Raw genomic sequence first — 23,527 nt, 5'->3', positions numbered from 1 at the left:
AGTCAAACCGTGTATGAGCCGCCGATTCAGAAAGGTTTCAGTTACATCAACCGTTTTAATTATAATTCTTTGTTTTCCCCTTCAGATACCTTTCATTAAATCTTTGTATGTGTAGGTACAACTTGATTTGTAAAGTAATCAATTCGTCTGTATCATAGGAGTAGCATATTATTTCCGGCAATTACCAGGTTACCAATCATGATAACTATGTAATTTTTTAAAGGATTTGTCGGGAGCATCTAAAATGTTTTCCAACCAACGCCTATCGCGTGTTAACCGAACATGATGTTGTATTTGATGTTCGGTGTCCCGGACTAGGAGTAAATGGCTAATGAGAGTTCCGTTTGTTGTTCCAGTCTGCTGGTTTACAAGCTGAACAACTCGAAATTAAGAAGTAAGTTTCACGAATTAAGTTTAACTGTTTTCAGTTCTATCGTTGGGTATTTTATCTGACAGACCGACTAAACAAAATCAAACCTGTGGTCGCTACCGTTAATGGTGAGATCTGAGTGTGATCGTGTATAAAATATCTTTAGTACACATTTTATAAAGTTTCCTTTTACACTTGTGTCCTAACTCAATTTCTGTTGCAGAACAGAACAAACGCAGAAAATTATTATCCCGCCGCGCAGATACTTCAGGAATAAACTATCAGAAACCTATCAATCTTCCGAGGAATTTGGAATTTTTTTGGAATTGGGGATTGTTTTATTTCATCCCATCATCTAGGTACCTTTGTCGCCAATGGAATCGAATGTAGTATTGTATCTGGTGTGGAGCCTAGAATCATGTGCGAAGAAGATATTATATTCCAAACTTTGTCATTCGACGAGTCTGCTGGGAAGAATTAAATTATTACAGGTAAGTTATATAGGGAGCGACTGCACTTTTTCTGTGAATTTACCAACCCTCTATTGTCTATTGTACGTCAACATTATATTCACTCAGATGCTTTTGAACCGTTTCAATTATCATTTTTTGTTACCATGTCTAGCATTTACCCGTCGTCGGTCGTTTTAACCATGTTTTGGTTTTTTTCACTGCTGGTATGAAGTGAACCATTACAGAACAGTATCGTTCACAAATATCATACATTTTAGAATTTTGAGTTGAACCGTTATACAAGCGTTATACCATTGTATATGCATACCTTATATACCATGGTTATACCTACTAACATCTTAGGCATTAATAGGTTAGGTAAATATGTACCACAGATGTAAGAAAAGGAAAACTCGCCTTACGACGAGAAATTCATCTGTTGATGAAAATGGTGGATCTTGAAGGTGAATCGATTAACAAGTGTAATGACCAAACTGCTCAGTTTAAAGATGGCTAACGGAGAATCTGTTTATACAATGGAAAGGAAGAATAAGATAATCGTAATTTTCATAGTGATGTTCTTGTTCATAGACTAAATATTGGACCTAGTTTCCTAAATACTAAACAGTTTAAAAATGGAATGAAGATGTATTTTAAATTCTAAACATCCCCCGTCTGTTATATTCCCAATGTAGAATCAAACAATGACAATTTTTAACACTCCGGAAAGTCCTATAACTATTGGTTGACTTTTTTTGGAAAACAATTTTACATTCGGAAACGTTTATTCAATGTCCAAAATGTTTTTCTTGTGAGTTGTGATGATACGACTTGCCTGACAGTTTTTTAATAGTTCAATACTTAGTCGCTACCCACATTTTTTTGTTTAATTATTAGGAACCGTGAACTTTGAAATGATAACTCCGTTTGCATAAAAACATTCCTCTATTACCTACTAGTGTTCGTTTGGCTGCCAACCAATTTCAAGTAGGTATGATGCGCTGGTATTAGATATACATATCATGTTTTCCTAAATATTCGTTTTTAGTTCTTTATTCGGTTGCATGCGGAAACTTCGACAGTTTTTAAAAATTCTTTAAAATTAAAATCATTTGAAGTTTGATCAAAGAGTACCCATAGTTACTCTTTGGTTTGATTGTGGATTATTTTAGTCTTAAATTGAAAGCACCGAGCCGAAGTACAGGATTGAACCCTTTTTTTTACTACCGAAGGTAGTTTATACTTGCCTATAATATGCATTACGTCAACAAGTAAATAATGTAGAATAGAGCATCAAAAAAAGGCAGTGTATAACCTTCCTTTTTTACCAAAAATCGACTGCACCAAAATTTCTCGGGAAAACACTTTTTCTTATTAATTTTGGTGCGTAGAATCCAAAACAATTCGTACTTTTTCGATCAGACTTCTCAATCAAAAGTTATAGACTAGAAACTAGGGCGTAAATGCTAATTCTCAATCCGGGATTGCGGATCCCGAAATACCGGGATTGCGGGATCCCGAAATACCGGGATCCCGCAGCATTTTTGCGAGATTAATCCCGCACATAAATCGAGGGATTTGCGGGACTGAGGAATTTGTCGACCAAGGGTCTGTTTACTTTGTTAATGAAACTGATAACGGCGAATTATTTTTTAAATAATTGTTAAACTTTTTTCGTTAAAAATGTACTATGATTTTTGAGGCACTATAAAAGACTTTTTGTGCTTTACAGGTAAGGTTTTTTTGGGTTCTCAGTTAGGCCGAAGGTACTTTTTTGTTAAATATTGTGATAATTAGCGATTTATTTTAATACAGAAGTTAACCGCACAGAATTGCTTATTTGCCAATTTATTTAAAGTTTTGCGAGATCCCGCAAATAGTTGGATCCCGCGGGATTAACAACTAACAATCCCGCAAATACCGGGATTGAGATTTTGCTGCGGGATTGCATTCCCTAGTCCGCACTGTTAAAAGCGCCTTAAAAATAGGCAAACCACGTAAAATACCCTAAATAAATTCTCCCTGGGTATTTGACAATTCCCTTCAACCTTCCTAGATGTAAGAAAATACAAAACAAACCCTGGACATACATTTTTGACCCATTTTATGGGCGGGTATTGAAATGCTACCTTGCGCTTAAGAAACCCGTTATAGCAAGTGCCGTCCGGGGATGCAGGGGTGGCGGCATAGCTGAAATTGAGCCTTAGGATGTCTAGAACATCCTCTGAAAGTTTCATAACGTTATCACAAAATGCAAGGTTGAAACCTATTTTAGCTCCTAACCCCTGCACTAAATTTTACTATCTACTGTGCAGAAATATATTCAAAAGTCGCTGAAGAAGCAACGGATTCAGCGATCAAACCTTCCTTGCAATTGAAGCATTTTCAAATCAAATTAAAAACTTCATTGAAAAGGAATTGAAGGCTTAACATTAAACTGCAAACTAAAAATTAAATTCAATTCCTTTGCTAAATCTAAAGCCTCAAGCCCTATGAAAGTGCTTCAAATACAAAATCGAAAGCCTTATGTCTAGAAAGAGCTTGAAATCTGCACAGCTCTGCTCTTAATGCTGAATTCACCAATTTTCCTGCCTAGCAGTATAAGAAATATATAATAAAAATCACGAATTGTAGTCATTAATGAAGTTTATATAATCTAAATTAATTACAACCATTTTAAATCGGCAACTAATGCTATATGATCAGATGGATGCACAATACTAGGTAACGCAATATGTTCCATCACCTCCTCATGGCTTGGTAATGGAATTACTTGTGTTACACTAAGATTATCTTTCTCATAATAAATATAATCCAAACAACCAAAAAATCCCGCTGTATAGTTGGTGTATGGTGGCGTTCCACATGCACTCTCCAGGTTAAAACGTTGCGTGAGATTTAAACCTCTCACAGTCTCTTCAGCATCTAAAACACTAAATTGCACAAAATAGAAAACATCAATCACTTACTGCTGCCCCAATCTACAAAATCTTCACTGACTGAACCTTTTGTATACAATTGATAAATGCCACACTCTGGCACACTATTAAAATCACCACAAAATATCAGTGAGATCCTCACTTTGGCCTAAAATTAGAAGTGTGAGTGATTGCTGTATAGAACACACCAAATATACCTGCGATTGCAATTTAAGCATGTAATCTTCTATAAACCTGATCGCAACTGCACCTTGCAAAAGCCGAATGTGATCTGCATCTGGATGAAAGTACAAGTGTGTATTTGCAACTAATAGCAGTTCCTCATTTTCAAGCGACTCTAAAAGGGTCAGTTCAAGCACCGTAGATCTTTGTGTGTAACGCTCTATTAGTTTGGGGTTAGCTGATATTTTTTGCCAAATGTCTCCAAAGAGAGGGTCCTTATCTATGAGTTCGCCGTAGAGCATTGTTTTTGATTCTAAAAATCTGCAAGATGTTTTTGTTGTATTTAATGGGAAAAATTAAAATGATACTTACCTAAAACGCTTATTGTTATAAATACATCCTAAGCCTTCAGCGACTTCACCGCCTTTTAGTTGAAATGTACATGAATAGTCCATAGCGGTAAATACAGGTTCGATGTGATTCACAAATATCTTTTTATCAAGCTCCTGTAGGCATATTATGTCTGCATTGTATCCTATAAGAATTAGCGTGAGCGGTATAAGTTAGAGTACTGTAAATTTCATGGCATTCGAATAGAAAGAAAAAGTAGCATAGGGAAGCTTAACAAATGACTTCACAAAGTTCGATTTCTAGATGTGGGAGGATTAGATGCATTTAAATAAAGCAAAACATCCCTTTCCACATTCCTTCGGAAATTTGGTCAGTGTAGGTAGATTTTTCCATTTCTCAACTTTTTTTTGATTTCGTTGCTTCTCTCTACTTCATCATTTCTTCTTTTTGGTTGGTTTCGAGATATTTTGTCCAAGTTTGTTGTTCGCATGTTTAAACAATTGACACGAATCCTCGATAGCCTACTATTCTTCAGTCTAAAAGCTGCAGCTAATACTTAATAACAACAAAGGCGTTGGGACGTGACGACCCCATCGCCCATCACTTTTTGGTGATGCAATCAGTCACGCAGGGCAGTACGTGATGGGTGATCTGCTGTGAAGTAAGTTTCCACGGACTCGAGAGTTGATTCTCAGTGGGAGTCATAAAACTCTCACCTATTTTTTTTTTAATTTTATTTTGCCTTTATTTTTGAGTGGGCGGGGTTTCAGCCAAGGCTGCTCTACCAACTGACGAAAAAGGTGATATTGTCACTTGGTAAAGTGCCAGTAACAGTTTAGGGACCATAAGGGATTTATTTTCTGTGAAGTCAACGCAACAATATTCAAATCAAAAGTAAACCTAGGCCGCATGGAGAGGTAGATGATCGTGATGCAGCATAGGGAGGTCGTGCAGCAACCCACAGTTCAGGAAAACGTGTGATGATCGACAATAAGTGACTGGTAATGATCATGTTCATTGACGTCATTGGGGATCAATGTGATAAAACACCTGTTACCATTTGTGATGGTAGTGTTCAAGTGATCACAGTACTCGCAGTAATCAATGACTATCACTAGCTGTTATGAATGTTATGATTATGGTGGTCCCAAAATGACCTTTGTGACCACTGAGCCTTATAGCATATTAGTATGTGTCTCCACATCTAGAAATCGCATTTGGACAGGCACTGTATGTTGGTGTTTGGCCATCTGCTGGCCATTGATTGTATTACAGACTGTACATACCTAGAAGCTCCTTGATGATTAACTGTTTGCGATAATCCATGCTCAAGGCATACGGTGGACAGTACGGAAACAGAGTATTCCTTGAAAAATCTGAATCCGTATACAGATCAGCCAAGATATTATAAGTAACAACTCGAAATCTACAATTAAAGTTCACAATAACCCCACAAGCTTTGAATTGAAAAACATACTCTTTACCAATAAGTCTATCCTTTGTAAACTGGTGTCTGGTTTCAAATGGGCAATAGCCGGGACTAGCCTCAACACACGTTTCCGAAACTGTCTCTACAAAGGGACCGGTGGCGTTTTCATTTTTAGGCAAGCATGTCATTTTTAAATAGTGCTTAATATCTTCATTCCTAGGAAGATACATAAAACCGCAGCCAACTAATTCCCAATTGATTTTGTCCTCGGACTTGTACCAATTAAACTCCGATAAGTTCTTATCAATGAAATCCCCTTCAAATTTTGCAGGATAAACTGGGAAGTTTGCCATTATTGACTTCGGTAGACTTAAACTGTTAATCCACGGCGAGTTTATAACTATCAAATACTCCTTGTCGAGCAGTTGCAGAACAATTTCGTCCGAGGCATGCGAGTTGAATAAGTCGTGACAAGTCCGCTCATCACCGACCACAGTTCCGTTGTGCAGCAGAGAGGCAGAAATGGTATTTTCTTCCTCTTGCGCATTATCAGTTTTTTTCTTTTTATTTTTCTTGTTAATGACTTTGGAAACATTTGCAGTGACTCGACTTAGAAAAGTACCAACAGGTTCTTTAAGTTGCCTACAGAAGTTGAATTGTCGATCAACTTTATTTGAGTCCGAATATCGGAAGCTGATTTGGAATTGTTCAGTCTCGGTTACATGTCTGAGATATGCTTTGTCCATTTTAAACATGTACTTATGTAAATTTCGAATGTTGATGTTCCAGTAAGTGTTGCTCAATTTAAATAAACTCAAAAACATTACAATTTTTGAAAAAATGTGGGGTTAGAACCGTGGGTGACATTAAACGTTACTTATGTACACTGATGTGCAAAACTCAAGATAGTTTCGTGTGTACCCTGTACATAACTACTGAAAAAGTAACTCGGCTCAAATTTCTCCCAGTTTCAAGTTGATACAATCTTTTAGGCGAATATAAACAAAATGTAAACTAAAATTTCAATATTTCGACATTATATATAGTATATATAGCCTCAGTCTATGCATGTGAGTAAGAACCTGCTGGAGTCTGGTACAAAGATAATATACACTATTATTTTTATCTGGACTGGAAATCGTGTCACAGTTAACAAATTAAGTACCAACACTGATACAGTGATTTTTTTTATATCGAAAGTAGGGGGTGAGCATTTTAGAATAGGTACCTATACTTACCAAAGACAGATATACCTATATGATATTTCAACATGTGCAAACATTGTAGCATTCAGTAGGGTACAAAGATATATGAATCCATTTACATTCACGAGTTAAAATTGGGATTATCGCCATTCCCTTCAGTATTAAGGTTTTAGATTATCAAGAACATTGCGTATATCCATCCCGTAGGATAGCGAACTTCACGAATGATACACCATGGCATAAAGTAATCTCAACTTCAATATTGTCCGTTAGTGGGCCAACTGTAGGCGATAATAAGTGGCCGCTTCCCATATCTGTGTAAGTCAGACATAAGAAGTTGCTGTAGTAATTATTACTTCTGGCATAGAGTTCTGGTGTGCTTCTGGTTTTCAAATGGTTGACCATGCTTCCAAATAAGTGTTATACTTTACCTACACTAAGCCTAAAGTCGCCAGGCATTATCATAAGCTTTGAATATAATAATCAAAGATAATAAGTATAAATACCTACCCTTGTATACAGGGTGATTCCTATAGTACCTGCCACCGTTTGGGAGCGTATAGGGGGTGCCTAGGGGAGTATTTTGATATATGACACTTGGGGTCGGAAATCTAAAATAAGGGCGCCAGAACCAAATTTATCTTCTGGAATTTCACGCCTGTATGTAGGCAACCCAACCGACCGACGTTTCGCGCGGAGCGATGCAGAGCGAGTTAGCGCGAGGAAGCGACATGGGAGGGAAGGAGGGAAAACGACAGTCAAAAGCAATAACGTTTACAAGTGTTCAACGTGGCCACCGTTGTTCTCAATGCACTTCCTACATCTAGCCAACTATTATTATACTATTGCCATAGTGTTTATTCACTTGATACGCGTCGTTGCAGACGGGATTTCGTGGGTTTAAACAAAATTCTGATCAAGTGTCAGCCACACATCGCCGCCTGAGATCGCTCCGTGTGCACCGCCGGCCGGTTGGGTTGCCTACCTACAGGCGCGAAATTCCAGAAGGTAAATTTGGCTCTGGCACCCTTATTTTAGATTTCCGACCCCAAGTGTCCTATATCAAAATACTCCCCTACGCACCACCTACACGCTCCCAAACGGTGGCAGGTACTATAGGAATCACCCTGTATACCTACTTATGTAGAAGTTACATTTAAAATCTGAGGTACTTATGGGGAGCGCTCCAAAAACTAATACCTACCATTGAATAAGTAAACTTATTCAATGTACCTACTTATCTTATTACCTTTGATTATTACATTAAAATCAAAATATCGTCATAAAAAGTATAGCAATCAAAAGCTGCCTTTTTATGCATATCAAAATGGTTATTTATCTCTATTTTTGAGGACAGAAGTGGTTCATTTGCATCCAAGGGATTAAATTTTCAGTTTATCTCTTGGGATTAAAATATGTATAATGAAAACTTTAAGTACCTGTATTATTTTTATTTATTAAAGTAAACATTTCTATTCACAAATTATCAAAATTAAAAATCATTTTAGTTATCGCATAGAATTTGATAATGCAACATTACGTGTAAGTATAATGAACTTTTTTTATAATAAAAGCTACATCCTCTTCACTAAAAGGAGCAAAATGTGTTGCAGCAGTGGAGGTATTGAGAAGGTCCAATAATGTTAGAGCAGCAAGTTGCAAATTTTTTCAGTAATTTGCCTTTTATTGTTAACTGAATTTTCGACGTATCCTGCACGGTCGGTCAGTCGGTAATCTCTAAAAGTCACCGAGAAGCAATGCCGAAGTCCTTCTAAAACAGTGTCCTGTATACAACCACGCTTCTTTTGCTTTTGGTAGATTTAAAAATGCTTTGAGACATATCTTGCCGAATGTTTTATCTAAGTGGTTGGATTGTAGGTACTTATATTGTGTAATTCACATAATGCACAAAAAAGTGTATGATTTGTGTTACTCTTTCTTATGGTGGTTGTCTACAATCATTAGTTTACTATCATTAGATCATTAAGAAAAAGCCAATAGAATTAAAAAAAATAAAGGTACCTTTTGTATATGAATTGAAAAAAATGCAGAGTTTTGTGCGTAAGAACACACCAGAACAAATAAAATGCAGGCAATTTTCTTAAATGTTTACATATGGGCTTATATCTATACACGCGGTGTCCATTTTTCGAGTGCCACTATGAGGATCTCGTTTACCTGAAGAGATAGAGAGTTGGTTAAATGGGGGCAAAGTTGCGAATTTTCGTGCTGAATAATAATCTGAAAAGAAATGAAAAATATCTTTAGTAGTTTTGAAAATATCGCAAAAAAAACATTATTCAGACACTTTAATTTTTCGGGAAGAGCGCTTTGGAAAAACAAAACGTTCTTTTATCGTGAACAAAAGTTTGACAGTTTGATCCATCTGTCTGGTTGGAGCGTTGGCAGAGAACTAGTTGTGTTGAGATTTTCATCTGAATAGAATTGAACCTTCGTTTTGCAAGAAAATTATAATTCAAATTAGAACAAAATACTTAAGAATAAATAATATTTTCGCAATAATTCTAGCACAAACGTAAATTACACTACTTGAAATAAGTCAACCTTTTGTTCACAACAAAAGAACGTTTTGTTTTTTCAAAGCACTCTTCGCAGAAAATGAAAATTGTAATTTTAGGAAAAATGTGTTACTGAACCATACCATGTGTGATATATCGTTGTAAAGAGAAAAAAGACGTAATCTCAAAATGTCAAAATCCAAAACGACGCCCATAAGAAAAATTAAAGTTGCCACTTGTTTCTCCGTCGTCTTTAAAGTTATTGAAAACGGGATGCCATCGAAATCTCCATTAAAAAGTGTCTGAATAATGTGTTAATTAGAAATGTCTAGAACGATTAGTTTATTATGAAAAAAATAAAAACGAAAATCAGACATTTTCTTTTTTTTGCAATATTTTCAAAACTATTGAAGATATTTTAAGTTTCTTTTCAGATTATTATTCAACACGAAAATTCGCATCTTTGCCCTCATTTAACCAAATGTCTATCTCTTAAGATATGCGAGATCCCCATAGTGGCACTCGAAAAATGGACACCGTGTATAGGTACCAGATCAAATGCATGGAATAGATGGCTATAATAGGCAACGAACTCAACACGAATTCCGAAGGTGACTCAATTGCAACTCATTTTTGATCACTTACGTTTTTCCTGATAGTGACGTAACGAACAATATGAATCAAACATTTCTGAGGTGCTCAACAATTTGTACATTTAAAGATAGTCATGTATCAAACTCAAGTCCAGGTCTTTCATCCCTGCATTTAACATTTTATTTGTTTGTTTGGTGCGGATGGAATGTACATGGAACCATCTGCAGAATGCAGTTATGGAACAGTGTTGCCTTTTTTGGCTACTTTTATTTATAAAAAAAACAAGATATAAAATTAGTCCTTTTAATTTAAAATAACTTAAAAGTTAAATATTGTCTTCTTTGATAAATTATTTGACACAAACATCTAACATTATGTTAATCTTAAATTTGCAATTAAAGCTAAATGATCTGATGGAAACACGTCATTTGGCAGTGCTACCTTTTCTGCTAAGATTTCTTCGCTTGGCAATGGTACACAATCCAAAACTGTAAAGCTACCTCTGTCATAAAATATATAGTCTAAGCAACCTTTGAACTCCTCCGTGTAATTAGTATACTTCGGCGTACCGTAAGCGCTGGCAAACTGAAAGGGATGACTTAAGCAGACACTTTTCACTTCATTTTCTGAAAGCCCACAATTTAAAAATTAACTCTCAGGGCAGTCGTGAATACACACCTATATCCACTTGAAAACTGTGCTGTACGACCCCGTGTAATATAAATTCATAAACTGCCGACGATGGTACGCTGTTAAAATCTCCACAAAATAGCACAGACACTCGAGATTTACTCTAAAAAAGAGATGAAACATGGTCCTACTTTCGATGAACCTACCGTTCGCTTGTACTGATTGTAAACGTCCTTGATGTAATCCAACGCGATGCTGGTTTGTAGTAAACGTATTTGACTAGCTTCCGAGTGGTAATAGAGATGAGTATTGGCGACAATAATGATCTCTTCCGTGTGTTTCACTTTTAGTACGGTGACTTGTAGAGAGGTCGGTTGTTTAATTATGCAGTCCTTCAATGTGTTACATTGTCGTACTAGGTTCCATGTGCGTTTGAATAGGGTGTTTGTCCGTAACTCCTCGCAGAACACCAACTGACTAGTGTCCAATAATCTGAAAATGTAAATTGTAACATGCGTATCATGGAAATATAGTATTATACAGTAGTTTCGATAATCCGAGGTAATTAGGGCTGGTAGTACCTCGGATTGGGAAAAATTCAGATTATACCGAAACAGTAAACTGCGATTAGTACACGGTAGCAGACAATAACGTACTGATCTATTTGTAGAAGTAAGAGAGAGTCATAGTGACATTGACCTTCAACATGTCACCCGCTGGCTTGGGGTGAGAACCGCAGAATAATGTCTTTTTTTCATTGGACCTTGGATTGAATGGAACGTCGGATTATCGCGACTTTACTGTATCCTTCCTTCCCCATAGGTACTGGCAACTAGGCATGGGAATTTTTTTTGATATATCGATAGTTATCGATATATCGAATAACAATAGGTAGAGCTAAAAACATCGATATATCGATAGATCAATAACTATCGATACTTATCGATATGTCGATAACTATTGATATATTGATATGTCGATAACTATTGATATATTAATATGTCGATAACTATTGGTACGATAAGATTATGTTATTGTTGAGATTTCAACGAGCGCTACTATTTTTATTAATAAAATCCATTTTCGGGTTTACTCTCGTGTAAAGTTACTATTTTTAGTTGCTCGACGTTTCGGAAACTTAACTTTGCTCCCTTTCTCAAGAGAAGCGCTACGTCACATCATCATCCATGCCAAATCCACGCAGTAATAAAATCTTTAGAAATTAGATCTTTTCGTCTTACTGACGATTGCTCAAAAAAAGATGAACTTCAAAAACTTGAACAAAATGTTGCATCAAAATGGCTACTCTTTAGATAAAATAAAGAAGACAATCAAAATTCAAAGGGTGTAATAATTTTTCAATAAAACACACCACACCGAACAAATAACCCAAAAAATCGGTTGTCCTACCTTACATAAAAGGTATCATACCCGATACTTATCGATAGGTGAAAACAGTTATCGCCCATCCCTAGCGATAATTATCGACATATCGATACCTATCGATGTATCGATAGTATTCATATATCAATATATCGATAACTATCGACATATCGATAACTGTCGATTTACTGATACTTACCGATATATCGATATTTCGATAGTTATCGATAAGTATCGATATATCGATAACCATCGATATTTCGATAAGTAAAATATGTATATCGATAGGTAAGTACCCGATACTTATCGATAGGTGAAAACAGTTATCGCCCATCCCTACTGGCAACCATAACGTTGGTCACGAAAAATGAACTGCTTTAAAATGATCAAATGCTCCTGATTCTGTATTCAATGTACCTCACTGTACCAAACTTGTTTTCCATTTTACCACAACTTCACTAGAGCACTAGACAAATTTCCAAACTCTTAATTTACCCTTTTCAAGAGGGTACTCAATGTACTGAAACCAGTTTCCATTTCCAAGACTGTGTGTATCCAGCTTAATTAAGTATAACTTAACCCTGACTGACCCTACAAGACCCACGAGCTGCGACAACTTCTTTTTGACCGACAAAAAACCAAATGGACGAGCGAAACAGTCGTTAAGTAGTTGAGTGCAACACTTAGGGAAGCAGGAGTGGATATGGCTGTTTTGTGCCCTCTCTACTAGACACCTCTGCAGCCCTAAGGGATGGCATGTCATTGGACACTTAGGAAGTCAGCGGGCTCGTTCGTTTTTACAACAGATCTCTGGCAGCCCCAGACGACTTTCTGAATGCTGTGTTTAAACCTTAATTAGTTATTAGCAGCATTTAGATTGGTTTTAAGTCTGGTTTATACACTAGTTGTACTTTTGTTGGATATGTAGTGAATTCATTTTTACTTTTTGTATACTACACTGTTAGGTATCATCCAATATAGCTGTTTTATGACGTCTATTTAAACATCTACAGAGTGTTACAAAATGATACATTCAGACCTGCCGCCGCAATATAATTAACCGATCAAAAGAACTTACTTGAAGTTTGATCGGAATGAATATATCATTGCCTTCCCCCATCCACCCGCGCGTTTTTAAATAAAATGAACAACCAACTGCTAGTGTGATCGAGGGGATGCGGAGGGAGAGCGAGTTTTATATTTCAACTTTGTATATGGTAGTAGGAAAAGCACGTGCTACAGAGTGTTACAAATTGATATATTCAGATCAGACGGCACATATAATTACGATCGAACTTCAGGTATGTACGTAAGTTCTTTTGATTAGTTAATTGTTGTCCAAAAGTATTACAATCCAATATCATCAAGAAAAAAGTATGCTTTGGAAAACAAATGAATGTGACAATGGCGTATTTGAACTGACAGTAACATTGATTTTTCCACATCTTTGGTGTTTAGATTATTAACAAGCTTCTAAGCGAGTATCATCATTTTGGACTTTCTGTCCGTCCGTCTGTGTACATGATAATTCACGAACAGTTTCGAATTTTCCAATTCTCTTTTCAATATTATAATTATCATCACCCAAGGAAGAACTGATTAAATTTTCAGTGACTCAGGAGCCTGTTTGCTATACTTGTTACAAGTTTATTGTATAACTGTAAACAAAATTGGGTAAATTTGAAACCCTTCATAAGCTATCGTGTACCCAGACGGACGGACAGACAGAAAGTCCAAAATCATGAATGAGCTGGCATTTTTTCTACTAATTAATAATTATATTTTCTAATGAAGAAAAGTCTGACATGGTGGCATGCCAATCGCAATTGTTCCGTTTGTCTGGTGCTCTCGTAAGGTTGATCCCTGATTTTTTCAATCCCGACTTTTCTAAAACGTCAAGGGTGCCGTAGAAAGTAAGGTTGGTACAATGAGGTACATTAAATTCAGAACCAGGTACCCATTTTCGAGCCCGCTGTTGTTCTTAGCCAACATCCTGGGAGGTTCTTGCTCTTAATCTTACTATTTTTGAAACCTAAAAACTTTACTCAATGCTACATCTAAGATTAAACAATAGTTCAACAACGGGGCCAAGTGATATACCTGAATTCCTCCTTATACCTACCACTGGAGTAGTTACTTAGTGATATTCATATAACAAGTTTCAAAAGATATGTGAGTGAGAGGCGGATATTGTTCCAATCCAAAAGTAAAAAGGTGTTCAGCACATCCCAGCATAATTCAACATGTTTTTGTCCTTAGACATACAGTAGGCGCTCTGTAATCAGGTACCCAATTTTTTCGCCTACGCCAGATTACTAAAATTGCCGGACTAGTGGATTTGTATGAGCTATAAACCATTTTTTATAATAAAATAGGTTATATAATCTGCACTAAGTGCTGAATTATAGAGTGGGTAGTGCCGAAGTATAAAGTGGGTCAGCCAACTCGCTAAATGTCGGACTACTGAGTGTGCCGCACTGAAATAAACCTATAATACATTGCGTTCGAGATTAGAGGGTTATCTCAATGTCTTTTTTAATTTGCGAGATACCAAAAATTTGTCAAATAGTTTTATATGTGATATTACGATCTATCCGGTCGCACGAAACGATATCACTTCTGGTTTAACCGGAAATCAATGCAACTTTTGTTTTTCAAATGCAACGCCTATGTTTTTCTAAGATATTTGAAAAGAGCAATCGATTTACCTACTGTACGACAACATAAAATATGCATATGGTTGATATACAAAAAATGGAGAAATTTTTGATTTTGCGAAATACAATCTCCTCATGTAACACAACAGACACCACGCATCCTGACAGCACACGTCATGCTAGATTTTATAAGTAATTTCCTAAATATTGAATCACGAATTTTGTTGTATGTCAACCATATGTATGCATATTTTATGTTGTCGCACAGCAAATGATTGATTGATTTCAAATACAATGGTTAAAAAAGTACAATTAGTTGAGTTAACAAAATAACTTTCTAGTAGCACCAATGTGCCTCCATAAGAGAAGTAATTAATTAAATTATTCACAAAACTTTAAAACCAATTTTTTGAATATAGGTACCATTAGGCCCCAGAAATATTATCACATATTAGGTATATGAAGTGCATACTTAAATTTTTCGGTGTTAAAAAAGCAAGCTAGTCCTTCGGAAATCCTATAACCTTTCTTATGAAACAATCCTTTATATATTTTGGATAGCTTCGGCTTTAAATATCGAACAAATATGTGGTGATCTACTTCTTGAAGGCAGAGGATGTCTGCTTTATATCCTACAACTTAATGTGTAGTTTTCCGTCATCATCTACCCACACCTTACCTAGTAATTCCTTTAGGATTAGCTGCTTTCGGTAATCTATCGATAGTGCCTGAAGAGTGCAGTGGGGATGCGGACTTGTCTTCTCAGAATACAGGTTCGACAGAATGTTGTAAGATACAACTCGCATTCTGTAATGGCACCAAATCAAGTGTTGTAAACATTTTTTACCTGAGCTTACTCATTTTTTGCAGTCAACCACGACTTTGTAAACTTATGCCGGTCATCGAATGGGCATTGAGGAATCACAGCCATTTCCATCACTGTTGTCTGGGAAATTACTTCGAACGGTGGACCTGTCGAATGAACATTTCGAGGTATGCACTTTAGCTTGACATGTTTGTTTAAATCTTTGTTACTCGGTTTGAACCGAAAGTTTTTGCAAACTTCCGTCCAGACTTCGCAATCCGTCGATGTGCACCAGATGAAATCCGACAGCTCTTTCTCGGTGTAGATGCTTTTAAATTTTAACGGTTGATAAGAGTAATGCACATATAAAGTTCTAGGTATTATAATTTGCTGTACAAGCGGCGCATTTATAATAACTTCGAAAGATTGATTGAAAATTGTAAAAACTAAATTTTTCTTTGGCTTTTCCACAAACTGTTTACAGGTCGTATCGCCTTTTACATCTGTGCCATTTACCGTCATTCTCACTGGAACCTCAATGTCTGAAACTCCTTTAGTTTCAAGTAGCTTTCCAATTTTACGTTGGGTGTGTGACAGGAATGACTGCATAACATCCGTGCAGGCACGAACTGAGTGAATTTCGCCATTCCAAACTATTCCGGAGTTTTCCTTGGTTAAATGTAGAGGAAAGATCAGTTCACATTGATTAGTTTGTACAAGTTCTCGTAAATGGGCTTTTTCTTTATTCATTTTTTATTCAATCTGAAACATTATCTTAAGATTAATTACAATTCTTTACTATTTTATTTTCATTTGTATTAAATACCCACGTTTACATGATGTACATAACAACGTTCCTATAGAAAAATAATAACTTTTACTAGATATGTACTAGATGCACAGTCTTTTGTTATTTACAAAACAAAAACAACTTTTTAAACAACCAAATAAATATACAGTACACTGACCACTGTACAGGGTGTATTGCTTAGAGAAGGAAAGTCTGGATGTATTGTACTTGTATTGCTATTGGCAACATTGTTTGACCTTGGAAGAAACCAGAGAGTAGATGGTGTACACACGATTCAGATTATTAACACTTATAGAGGCCAAGCTAAGGTGAATTCCACCTTTTACTTTATGCTTGTTCTCGAAATGATCTTTTGAGGTCCTTGGATTGTCTCTATAAAAATTGAGCAGATTCGGTGATCTTACGGCGGATATGATATGCTTTTCCTATTCGTCATTCTAATAATTAACGGTTGTCATGTGTCTGCACAAACCGTCGAGCGTAGTCTAAACCCTCGGTTCTGGTGAGTCGCTAACACTTTTGGCACACCAATTACTTTTGTTTATTCATATTCATATTCACATGAATAAACGAAGATATTAGGTAACGCACTGTTGCATAAGGAAATACAATCATCGCCACTTTCAAGAAGAAGAAATTTACGACAGTCTTGCTGGAAAGCAACGCAAGACAAGAAGTTGCCTCACTTTGAATTATTCTGTTATCAATTTATTTTCCCCGACGCTTTGGTCTGTAATTTCCGGCATTTTTCGCCACTCCAAATTCCAAAACGTACCATCAATATATCTTTTGCTTTTGCTGGTAAATGGTCGAGGACGTTTTCTGAGTCGGAAAAGGATTCCAATCAAATAAGTAGTGCTATGTTTGCTTTCAATTCTTGATGATTTTTACTTATTGAAGTTTTTTTACACACTATGATGACGTTTCGCTATAGTACTTATTAAATTGTTATTATTCAGGAGCAAGATAATTTTTGGGATTTCTCTGTTAATTTTATCTATGGCTAAGGTGTAATTTCCATGAAGATTATGGTGAAAGCTCTATTTTCATGGAGGTTACCTATCCGTTAGATAAATATATCGATAAGATACAAGTGAATCTAAACTACGACCATTATCAAGAATGAATTGGCAACTAGATAATGATTTCCAACTGAAGGGGATTTTTAAATGATTTATTCTTTATTGATTCGTCATTATCGTAACACCATACTTACATTCAATACCATCACCATTATTTTTTTAGATATGGCTTGCGAAAATTGCGTTTTTTTCTCATATAGGTATCTGTCTGCTTTGCAGCGACAGCCAGGGGTGTCGAAGGAATGAAAAATGTTGATCTTTTTGATTAGGTATATGCTTTCAAAGTTACTGTTTGATTTTAGTATCACTGTTAAATTGCCCTTTTTTATACAATTATTATGAAAACAGTGACCTTTTGTAAAAACTTCTCCAAAATCAATCACTGATTAAGATTGTAGTTAACGTGATATTCTCAAAAACACACCGCGCGTTTATTTGTACAATTTCTAAACTACAAATCTTCCTTGTCGATCAGTTTCAGGAAGTTTCTTTGGTGCAGCAGAATAAATTACAGCTCGAATTTGAGGTATTAATTAAAATTTCTATAGCAATGCTAGTAATAAAACATGAAACATGATGAAACATTTACTTTAAGCATAACCAGATGGTACCTAACAAACAAGATCCGAAGAATATTGAAACTTGAGTTCATCTGTAAAATTAGCATCGAGAAAATTGTACCTTTGTTCCTTATTGGAGGATTTTGCTCGTTGCCTTATATTAGTTTTTGCGCCTGTACGCGTTAACGTATTTATCATTTCCATATTTTTAGACATGCTTTTTTGGTCGTAATCGTCCCCATGGCCTTTTGGTTTGATAAACGACGATACCAAGAGCAAGCGACTATCAGGTGCTACTTTGAAGTTACTTCGATTTGATACCAAACACGAGTCCGTCTCCTCAGAGCCCTGATTTGCTAACAAATCATAAGCGCGTCGCATTTTCTCGTCCAAACCTTTCGTTCCACTCGTAGAGAAAGATCGTCGGAAAATCCCGAAAATGCCTCTGCGCTCTGCGCACTTCTTCGCACTCGGTAAGATCTGGTTTATTGTTAGAATTGGCGAGAAGAAGCTAGCTTCATTTCGCGATATTTCATCGTACTTTTCTATGTTTTTTAATCGAAGGTAGCTCTTAGTCCGTTTACATTTTGGAGAACTTTCCAGGATGAGTAGGTCCGAGTAGGTGCGTTTCGGACGAGCTTCTTTGACTGGCGAACTTATATCGGTGTTCAGTATTCGTGCCAGGTGGTTTTGTAGAAAGGACATACTTGCTGTGAGAAACATTTTTTGATCGTCTGGACAACAAAGGCCATCCTCAATATTTCCTCGTTTCGGGTAATCGAATTTGCAGTGCATCAGAGAACGGACCGATAGAGGGGTGGAATCTAAATGTAAATTATCTACAGAATTCATGCTTCTTGAAGAGGAATTTAGAATTTTCACGTAATGCGCGAATGTCTAAAATTTTGACAAATAATGACGTGGCGGGGAATTTACCCACGATTTATATGTAAAGTTTAATTTAGACTCAAATCTACTGGTTATCATTATGACTATAATGGCCATTAAGTGCTAAATTTGCAGGACTATTAGATAAAAACCGACCCTTTCCAATAGACCTACTGATATCTCGTAAACTTGTAGGTACCTAGTACCTGATCGCAGAGGTTTGCTGTGGAAATAGCAGATTGGAGTATTTTGCAAAAATGAGAATGTATCAGATCTGTAGTAGATCAACATAATTTAAGTTTGGTACCTATCACAACCACTAATTATAATATATTAAAAAAAAGTAATTATTTTTGTTGCTTACCATAGTAATCAGGCGTTTTAAAAACTAAAAGAGATTCGCGTAAGGGTCGGTAACTGAAACTGATTTATTTAATGCGTTTAAACTTAACAGCACGTCATTATTCAATTGATGAGTGCATGAGAACTAAGAAATGATAATGTCTATGCTTTAAGTTGTTAGTACGGCCAAGAAATAAATAATACATACTTTCGTAGTAGGTAGGTGTTGTGACTAGGGCCGAGTGATTAAGAGATTGTTTTTTAACTTTAATTTAACTTTAACTTTAATTAACGATTTTTATTGAGACTTATGTTACCTGACTGACTGACAAACTCCCCCATTATATTTCGGCGGAATCGGTTGCAAAAGTAAGTAACTCCTGCCCTCGGTCACGAGAACGATAAGGGTTCAAAAAGTATTTGTTTCTTTGGAACCAGGGTGGCTATCAATTGATTAATGCATGGTAACGGAACATTATGTTCTGTAACTTTGTAGACAGAGGAACTGGATAGTCCAGCAGTCCTAAGTCTTCTTTTCAATGTTTGTATGTTACGTTTGTGGCAGGGTGATGGGTGCGATGATATTCTGGAAAATTCCCCTTTCTTTGCAATAGTTTGTTTGATTGAGTTCGGATTGTCGGACACCATGACAGAGGGGTAACTATGGATTGAAAAAAACGTTTTCCAGCAGAAAAATAGATGATGCAGAGGACGGAGGACTATTTCACTACAGTAGGTATGTGTGCTCAATTTCGTTGAAGAAATGGAAACTTTATATCTCCAATTGGTGAGAGTGAACTATTTTACAGTCGTATGATCTATTTCGCTCATTTGGCTTCTCAGAAATAATTCTGATAGGGCGATAATTTAGGTTCATCCAGTTTTTCATTAATGAAAATCAACTCTTAAATTGTTTATTGGTTATTACATGCAAATAGGAGCAATGGAGAGACCAGAGACATATTTTTGTACAGTGAACACCATCATATCTTAAACATTTTATGTTTTTGCTTTTCAATCAGTTTCTTTAATCGTTCATCAATTTTTGCTTGGGCTTTCTTATTTGTGTTAAATTCGTTGTTCAAAAACCTCGTCATATTTTGGGAAATTGCCATACTCTTTTCTTCGTCGTTGTATAATCCAGTTATATTAACCTAAAAAAATATTCACTATTTAAAATGATCCAAATGACACCATATGTAGGCACCTGTCCGTGACCGACAAAGACTGAAACGTTTTTAATGGATATATCTCTTTTAAATAGAGGCTTTACGGCCTTAATCTCGATCTTCACATTTTCAATACTAATCCTAAAAAAATGCGAGTAAATCTATGTTGCATATAAAATGTTAATACCTTGCGCTGCCATTTCCATAGCTTGTCTTTCCATCAGTAACATTGTATTGAGTAATATTGATTTCAAGTTTAGGAGCATTTAGGACTATGAGTACATTTCTACTCAGAAATCTGGGTAATCGTATGACAGAGGCGTGTACCTTGGAAATGCCACCGATTGTCACATTGTTTACTTCAACAGAGTGTTCCAAATGGGAATAGTTGTCGTGCGATATGAAAAGTGGATCATTCAGTTTACGGAAGAACTCGGTGATGGTTCTGTTTACTGACTGCACCGTGCGTCCACCACCAGGAGAACCATTAGTTCCTAAAAATTGAAACTATACTTTTAATGCGTCGGTAAGCCTTACCGTACAGACCTGTGAGGGCCAAAATAAAGACAGCTACGGCGAAAATAAAATTACTTGGCATTGTGATCTGTTGTACAAATCTAATGGCATCGAAATTCTGAGCCTTTATTTATATACCTTACATTTAGGGATACATTACCAAATTGTTTATCAATTATTGCAAATTGAAGAGGTTCTGGATTAGATAGCAACTCCAAACATTTCATAATTTGCAATTATGACCGATTTCTGAAGAAATCTATTGTGAAACCAAGGAATTTTGTTGATGATCTTGAATTAAATTTCAATTCTTTTATACACCATGATGTTGACATATGATACAAGTATATTATAATACAATAGATATTTATTGGAGTGACGCAGACAGGAAGTACGTGTGTGTTCAAAAGATGATTTTTTTTAAATATTTGCGATTAAGGTATTTAGAAACAAAATTAATCTTTATTGTATAGTTATCAATTATATAGTAGGTAACTGACATCGTAAGTAGTGTGTATTCAATGGAAAAACCGAGACAACTAGGGTGGATACCTCGGTGGATACAGTACTGGTACAGCTTTTCTTCATGCCATCATACATTTTTATAACAAGATTCCGAAGTAGTTTTGACTCACCTTAGATATCCCGTTATGCATTGATGACCAGGTTTTTTTTTAAATGAAAATCACACGCATAGGTACATTGTTTATTACACAAACGGCAACAATAGATAGACCAGTATCTTTTTTGCAGTTAACACCATCAATTCCCAAATATGTTATTTTTTAACTTTTCAACTAGTGGCTTTAAACGTTCACTTACTTTTGCTTGGACTTTCTTATTTGTGTTAAATTCGTTGTTCAAAAACCTCGTCATATTTTGGGAAATTGCCTTACTCTTTTCTTCGTCGTTGTACAAGCCCGTTATATCAACCTAAAATAAAAAATAATTACTATGACCCAAATGACACCCCGTAGACGTACCTGTCCGTGACCGACAGAGAGTGAAACGCTTTTAATGGATATATCGTTTCTAAATAGACGCTTTACACCCTTGATTTCGATCTTTACATCTTCAATAATAAACCTATAAAAATTAGAGTAAATCTATGTTGCATATAAAAATGTTGTAGGTACCTTGCGCTGCCATTTCCATAGGTTGTGTTTCCAGCAAGATTGTATTGAGTAACATTGATCTCAAGCTTGGGAGCATTTAGGACTATGAGTGCATTTCTATTCAGAAATTTGGGTAATTGTATGACAGAGGCACGAACATTGGAAATGCCGCCAATTGTCACATTGTTTAATTCAACAGAGTGTCCCAAATGGGAATGGCTGTCGTGGGATATGAAACGTGGATCACTCAGATTACGGAAGAAATCATTGATGGTTCTGTTTACTGATTGCACATCGAGTCCCCGACCAGGCAAACCATTACTTCCTAAAAATTGAGATTACTTTTAGTTCGTAAACCTTACCGTAGGTACCTACCTGTCAAGGTGAAAATGAAGACAGCTACGGTGACGATACCAAGATAACTTTGCATTGTGATCGGTTGTACAAGTGGCATCGAAAGTCTCCGTCTTTATTTATATACGTTAGGGATATTAGCAAATTATTCATCAATTATTGCAAATTGAAGAGGTTCTGGATTAGATAGCAACTTCAAACATTTCATCATTTGCTGATTTCTGAAGAAATCTATTGCGTTAGCCATTGCAAAACAAGGTATTTTTTGGGAGATTTTGAACTCAAATAAACCCTTCATGATGCTAACTGACACCAAAGACTATTGGAGGAGTATAGTCTTTGCTGATAACATAATAATATTACATAGTCTGATTGAAGATGTATTAAATTTAGTTAAGCCTTTGATTCTATTTTGTATTCAAATGCTAATCTGAATACAGTACAGCTACAACGTTTCAGCATACATTTTTAAAACAAGATAATATGTAGGTATATGACGTCTGAAATAGTTTTGACTCACCTTAGATATTCCGTTTTTTCCAATGATAACATATTAGAAATGTTTAAGATATCTACTGTAACGTAAATTATTGCAACACATAGGTACTTATTAAAGGCTCGAATCATAATTTCCATTCCTAGGCGATAATTTGAACTCAGACCGGTATTAAAGAAACGAATATTCTTAAAATTCATTGGTGAAGACTAGGACACCTGCTAAACAGATATTAAGGTTTTTCGTACGATGAATTAATCAGAATATCCACGAACCAGAACTGCTCGATTCAAAGCGTCTTTATACCTCTACAGCTACTATACACTCCATATATTGCGAAACCGAAAATCTACGAGTACATTTACTTCCTATAATAAAATCACTATTAGAGCAATGAGTTTTTATTTAACTTTTAATTTTGTAAAATATAGATAGGTTTTGACTTATTATATTCCTTGCCGAGCCTTGTCTAGACTCATTTCTTGCTTCCCTCTTGCTTTGCTTGGCGTTGCTTTTTCCTGGCTCTTATGCATACAAAGATAACTTTCTTAATAAAAAAGTTCAGTCATTTTGGGTGGCGAATTCTATTTGCAACAGGCGAGTCGAGATATTATTGATTGATGTTGTTTTTGTATTTAATGGACAGAATTAGAATACACTTGATATACCAAATTGGGGATAGTTCTACGTAAATCTTT

At 35.9% G+C, this 23,527-nt stretch overlaps 3 protein-coding genes across 9 annotated transcripts; all 3 read right to left on the bottom strand.

Moving 5' to 3' along the window:
- Positions 1 to 3,450: 3,450 nt before the first annotated feature.
- On the bottom strand, positions 3,451 to 6,569 carry LOC116172379 (2',5'-phosphodiesterase 12-like). Its single transcript, XM_031489587.1, has 6 exons — positions 5,752 to 6,569; positions 5,561 to 5,700; positions 4,296 to 4,458; positions 3,959 to 4,244; positions 3,792 to 3,909; positions 3,451 to 3,747 (listed from the first exon to the last, which is right to left on the bottom strand). The coding sequence occupies exons 1-6, from the start codon at positions 6,525 to 6,527 to the stop codon at positions 3,488 to 3,490; spliced, it is 1,743 nt and encodes a 580-aa protein (XP_031345447.1). The 5' UTR covers positions 6,528 to 6,569; the 3' UTR covers positions 3,451 to 3,487.
- Positions 6,570 to 10,310: 3,741 nt separating this feature from the next.
- On the bottom strand, positions 10,311 to 19,316 carry LOC116171427 (2',5'-phosphodiesterase 12-like). 6 transcript variants are annotated; one of them, XM_031488270.1, is made up of 7 exons: positions 19,202 to 19,316; positions 15,549 to 16,258; positions 15,371 to 15,498; positions 15,164 to 15,323; positions 10,858 to 11,143; positions 10,700 to 10,814; positions 10,311 to 10,647 (listed from the first exon to the last, which is right to left on the bottom strand). In XM_031488270.1, the coding sequence occupies exons 2-7, from the start codon at positions 16,244 to 16,246 to the stop codon at positions 10,394 to 10,396; spliced, it is 1,641 nt and encodes a 546-aa protein (XP_031344130.1). In that variant the 5' UTR covers positions 16,247 to 16,258; positions 19,202 to 19,316; the 3' UTR covers positions 10,311 to 10,393. The 6 variants fall into 6 exon arrangements, with proteins under 6 accessions (XP_031344130.1, XP_031344131.1, XP_031344127.1 ...); XM_031488271.1 differs by lacking the exon at positions 19,202 to 19,316 and adding an exon at positions 18,071 to 18,192; XM_031488267.1 differs by lacking the exon at positions 19,202 to 19,316 and adding an exon at positions 16,378 to 16,498.
- Positions 19,317 to 20,079: 763 nt separating this feature from the next.
- On the bottom strand, positions 20,080 to 22,470 carry LOC116172716. Of its 2 annotated transcripts, XM_031489981.1 has the most exons (7): positions 22,355 to 22,470; positions 22,001 to 22,304; positions 21,848 to 21,950; positions 20,895 to 21,797; positions 20,536 to 20,842; positions 20,387 to 20,489; positions 20,080 to 20,333 (listed from the first exon to the last, which is right to left on the bottom strand). In XM_031489981.1, the coding sequence occupies exons 4-7, from the start codon at positions 20,944 to 20,946 to the stop codon at positions 20,163 to 20,165; spliced, it is 633 nt and encodes a 210-aa protein (XP_031345841.1). In that variant the 5' UTR covers positions 20,947 to 21,797; positions 21,848 to 21,950; positions 22,001 to 22,304; positions 22,355 to 22,470; the 3' UTR covers positions 20,080 to 20,162. The 2 variants fall into 2 exon arrangements, with proteins under 2 accessions (XP_031345841.1, XP_031345840.1); XM_031489980.1 differs by lacking the exons at positions 20,080 to 20,333; positions 20,387 to 20,489; positions 20,536 to 20,842 and having other exon boundaries at positions 21,557 to 21,797.
- Between the last annotated feature and the right edge of the window lie 1,057 nt (positions 22,471 to 23,527).

This window comes from Photinus pyralis, unplaced genomic scaffold, assembly GCF_008802855.1.
Source record: "Photinus pyralis isolate 1611_PpyrPB1 unplaced genomic scaffold, Ppyr1.3 Ppyr1.4_LG5, whole genome shotgun sequence".
Taxonomy (NCBI): Eukaryota; Metazoa; Arthropoda; class Insecta; order Coleoptera; family Lampyridae; genus Photinus; species Photinus pyralis.
Note: the sequence above shows the minus strand (reverse complement) of the source record. Positions and strands in the feature narration are given on the sequence as shown.

Excerpts from the sequence above, each read along its gene's own strand:
- LOC116171427 (XM_031488270.1), bottom strand. The coding sequence starts at position 16,246 with ATGAATAAAGAAAAAGCCCATTTACGAGAACTTGTACAAACTAATCAA. Across the intron at positions 15,324-15,370 it reads AATCCTAAAGGAATTACTAG|GATATAAAGCAGACATCCTC; the intron begins GTAAGGTGTGGG and ends ATTAAGTTGTAG. Across the intron at positions 11,144-15,163 it reads TTTAACACCGAAAAATTTAA|ATTATTGGACACTAGTCAGT; the intron begins GTATGCACTTCA and ends TTACATTTTCAG.
- LOC116172379 (XM_031489587.1), bottom strand. The coding sequence starts at position 6,527 with ATGTTTTTGAGTTTATTTAAATTGAGCAACACTTACTGGAACATCAAC. Across the intron at positions 5,701-5,751 it reads GATAGACTTATTGGTAAAGA|ATTTCGAGTTGTTACTTATA; the intron begins GTATGTTTTTCA and ends CTTTAATTGTAG. Across the intron at positions 4,459-5,560 it reads AATCATCAAGGAGCTTCTAG|GATACAATGCAGACATAATA; the intron begins GTATGTACAGTC and ends TAATTCTTATAG.
- LOC116172716 (XM_031489980.1), bottom strand. The coding sequence starts at position 22,433 with ATGCCACTTGTACAACCGATCACAATGCAAAGTTATCTTGGTATCGTC. Across the intron at positions 22,305-22,354 it reads CTTCATTTTCACCTTGACAG|GAAGTAATGGTTTGCCTGGT; the intron begins GTAGGTACCTAC and ends CTCAATTTTTAG. Across the intron at positions 21,798-21,847 it reads TCTCTGTCGGTCACGGACAG|GTTGATATAACGGGCTTGTA; the intron begins GTACGTCTACGG and ends TTTTTATTTTAG.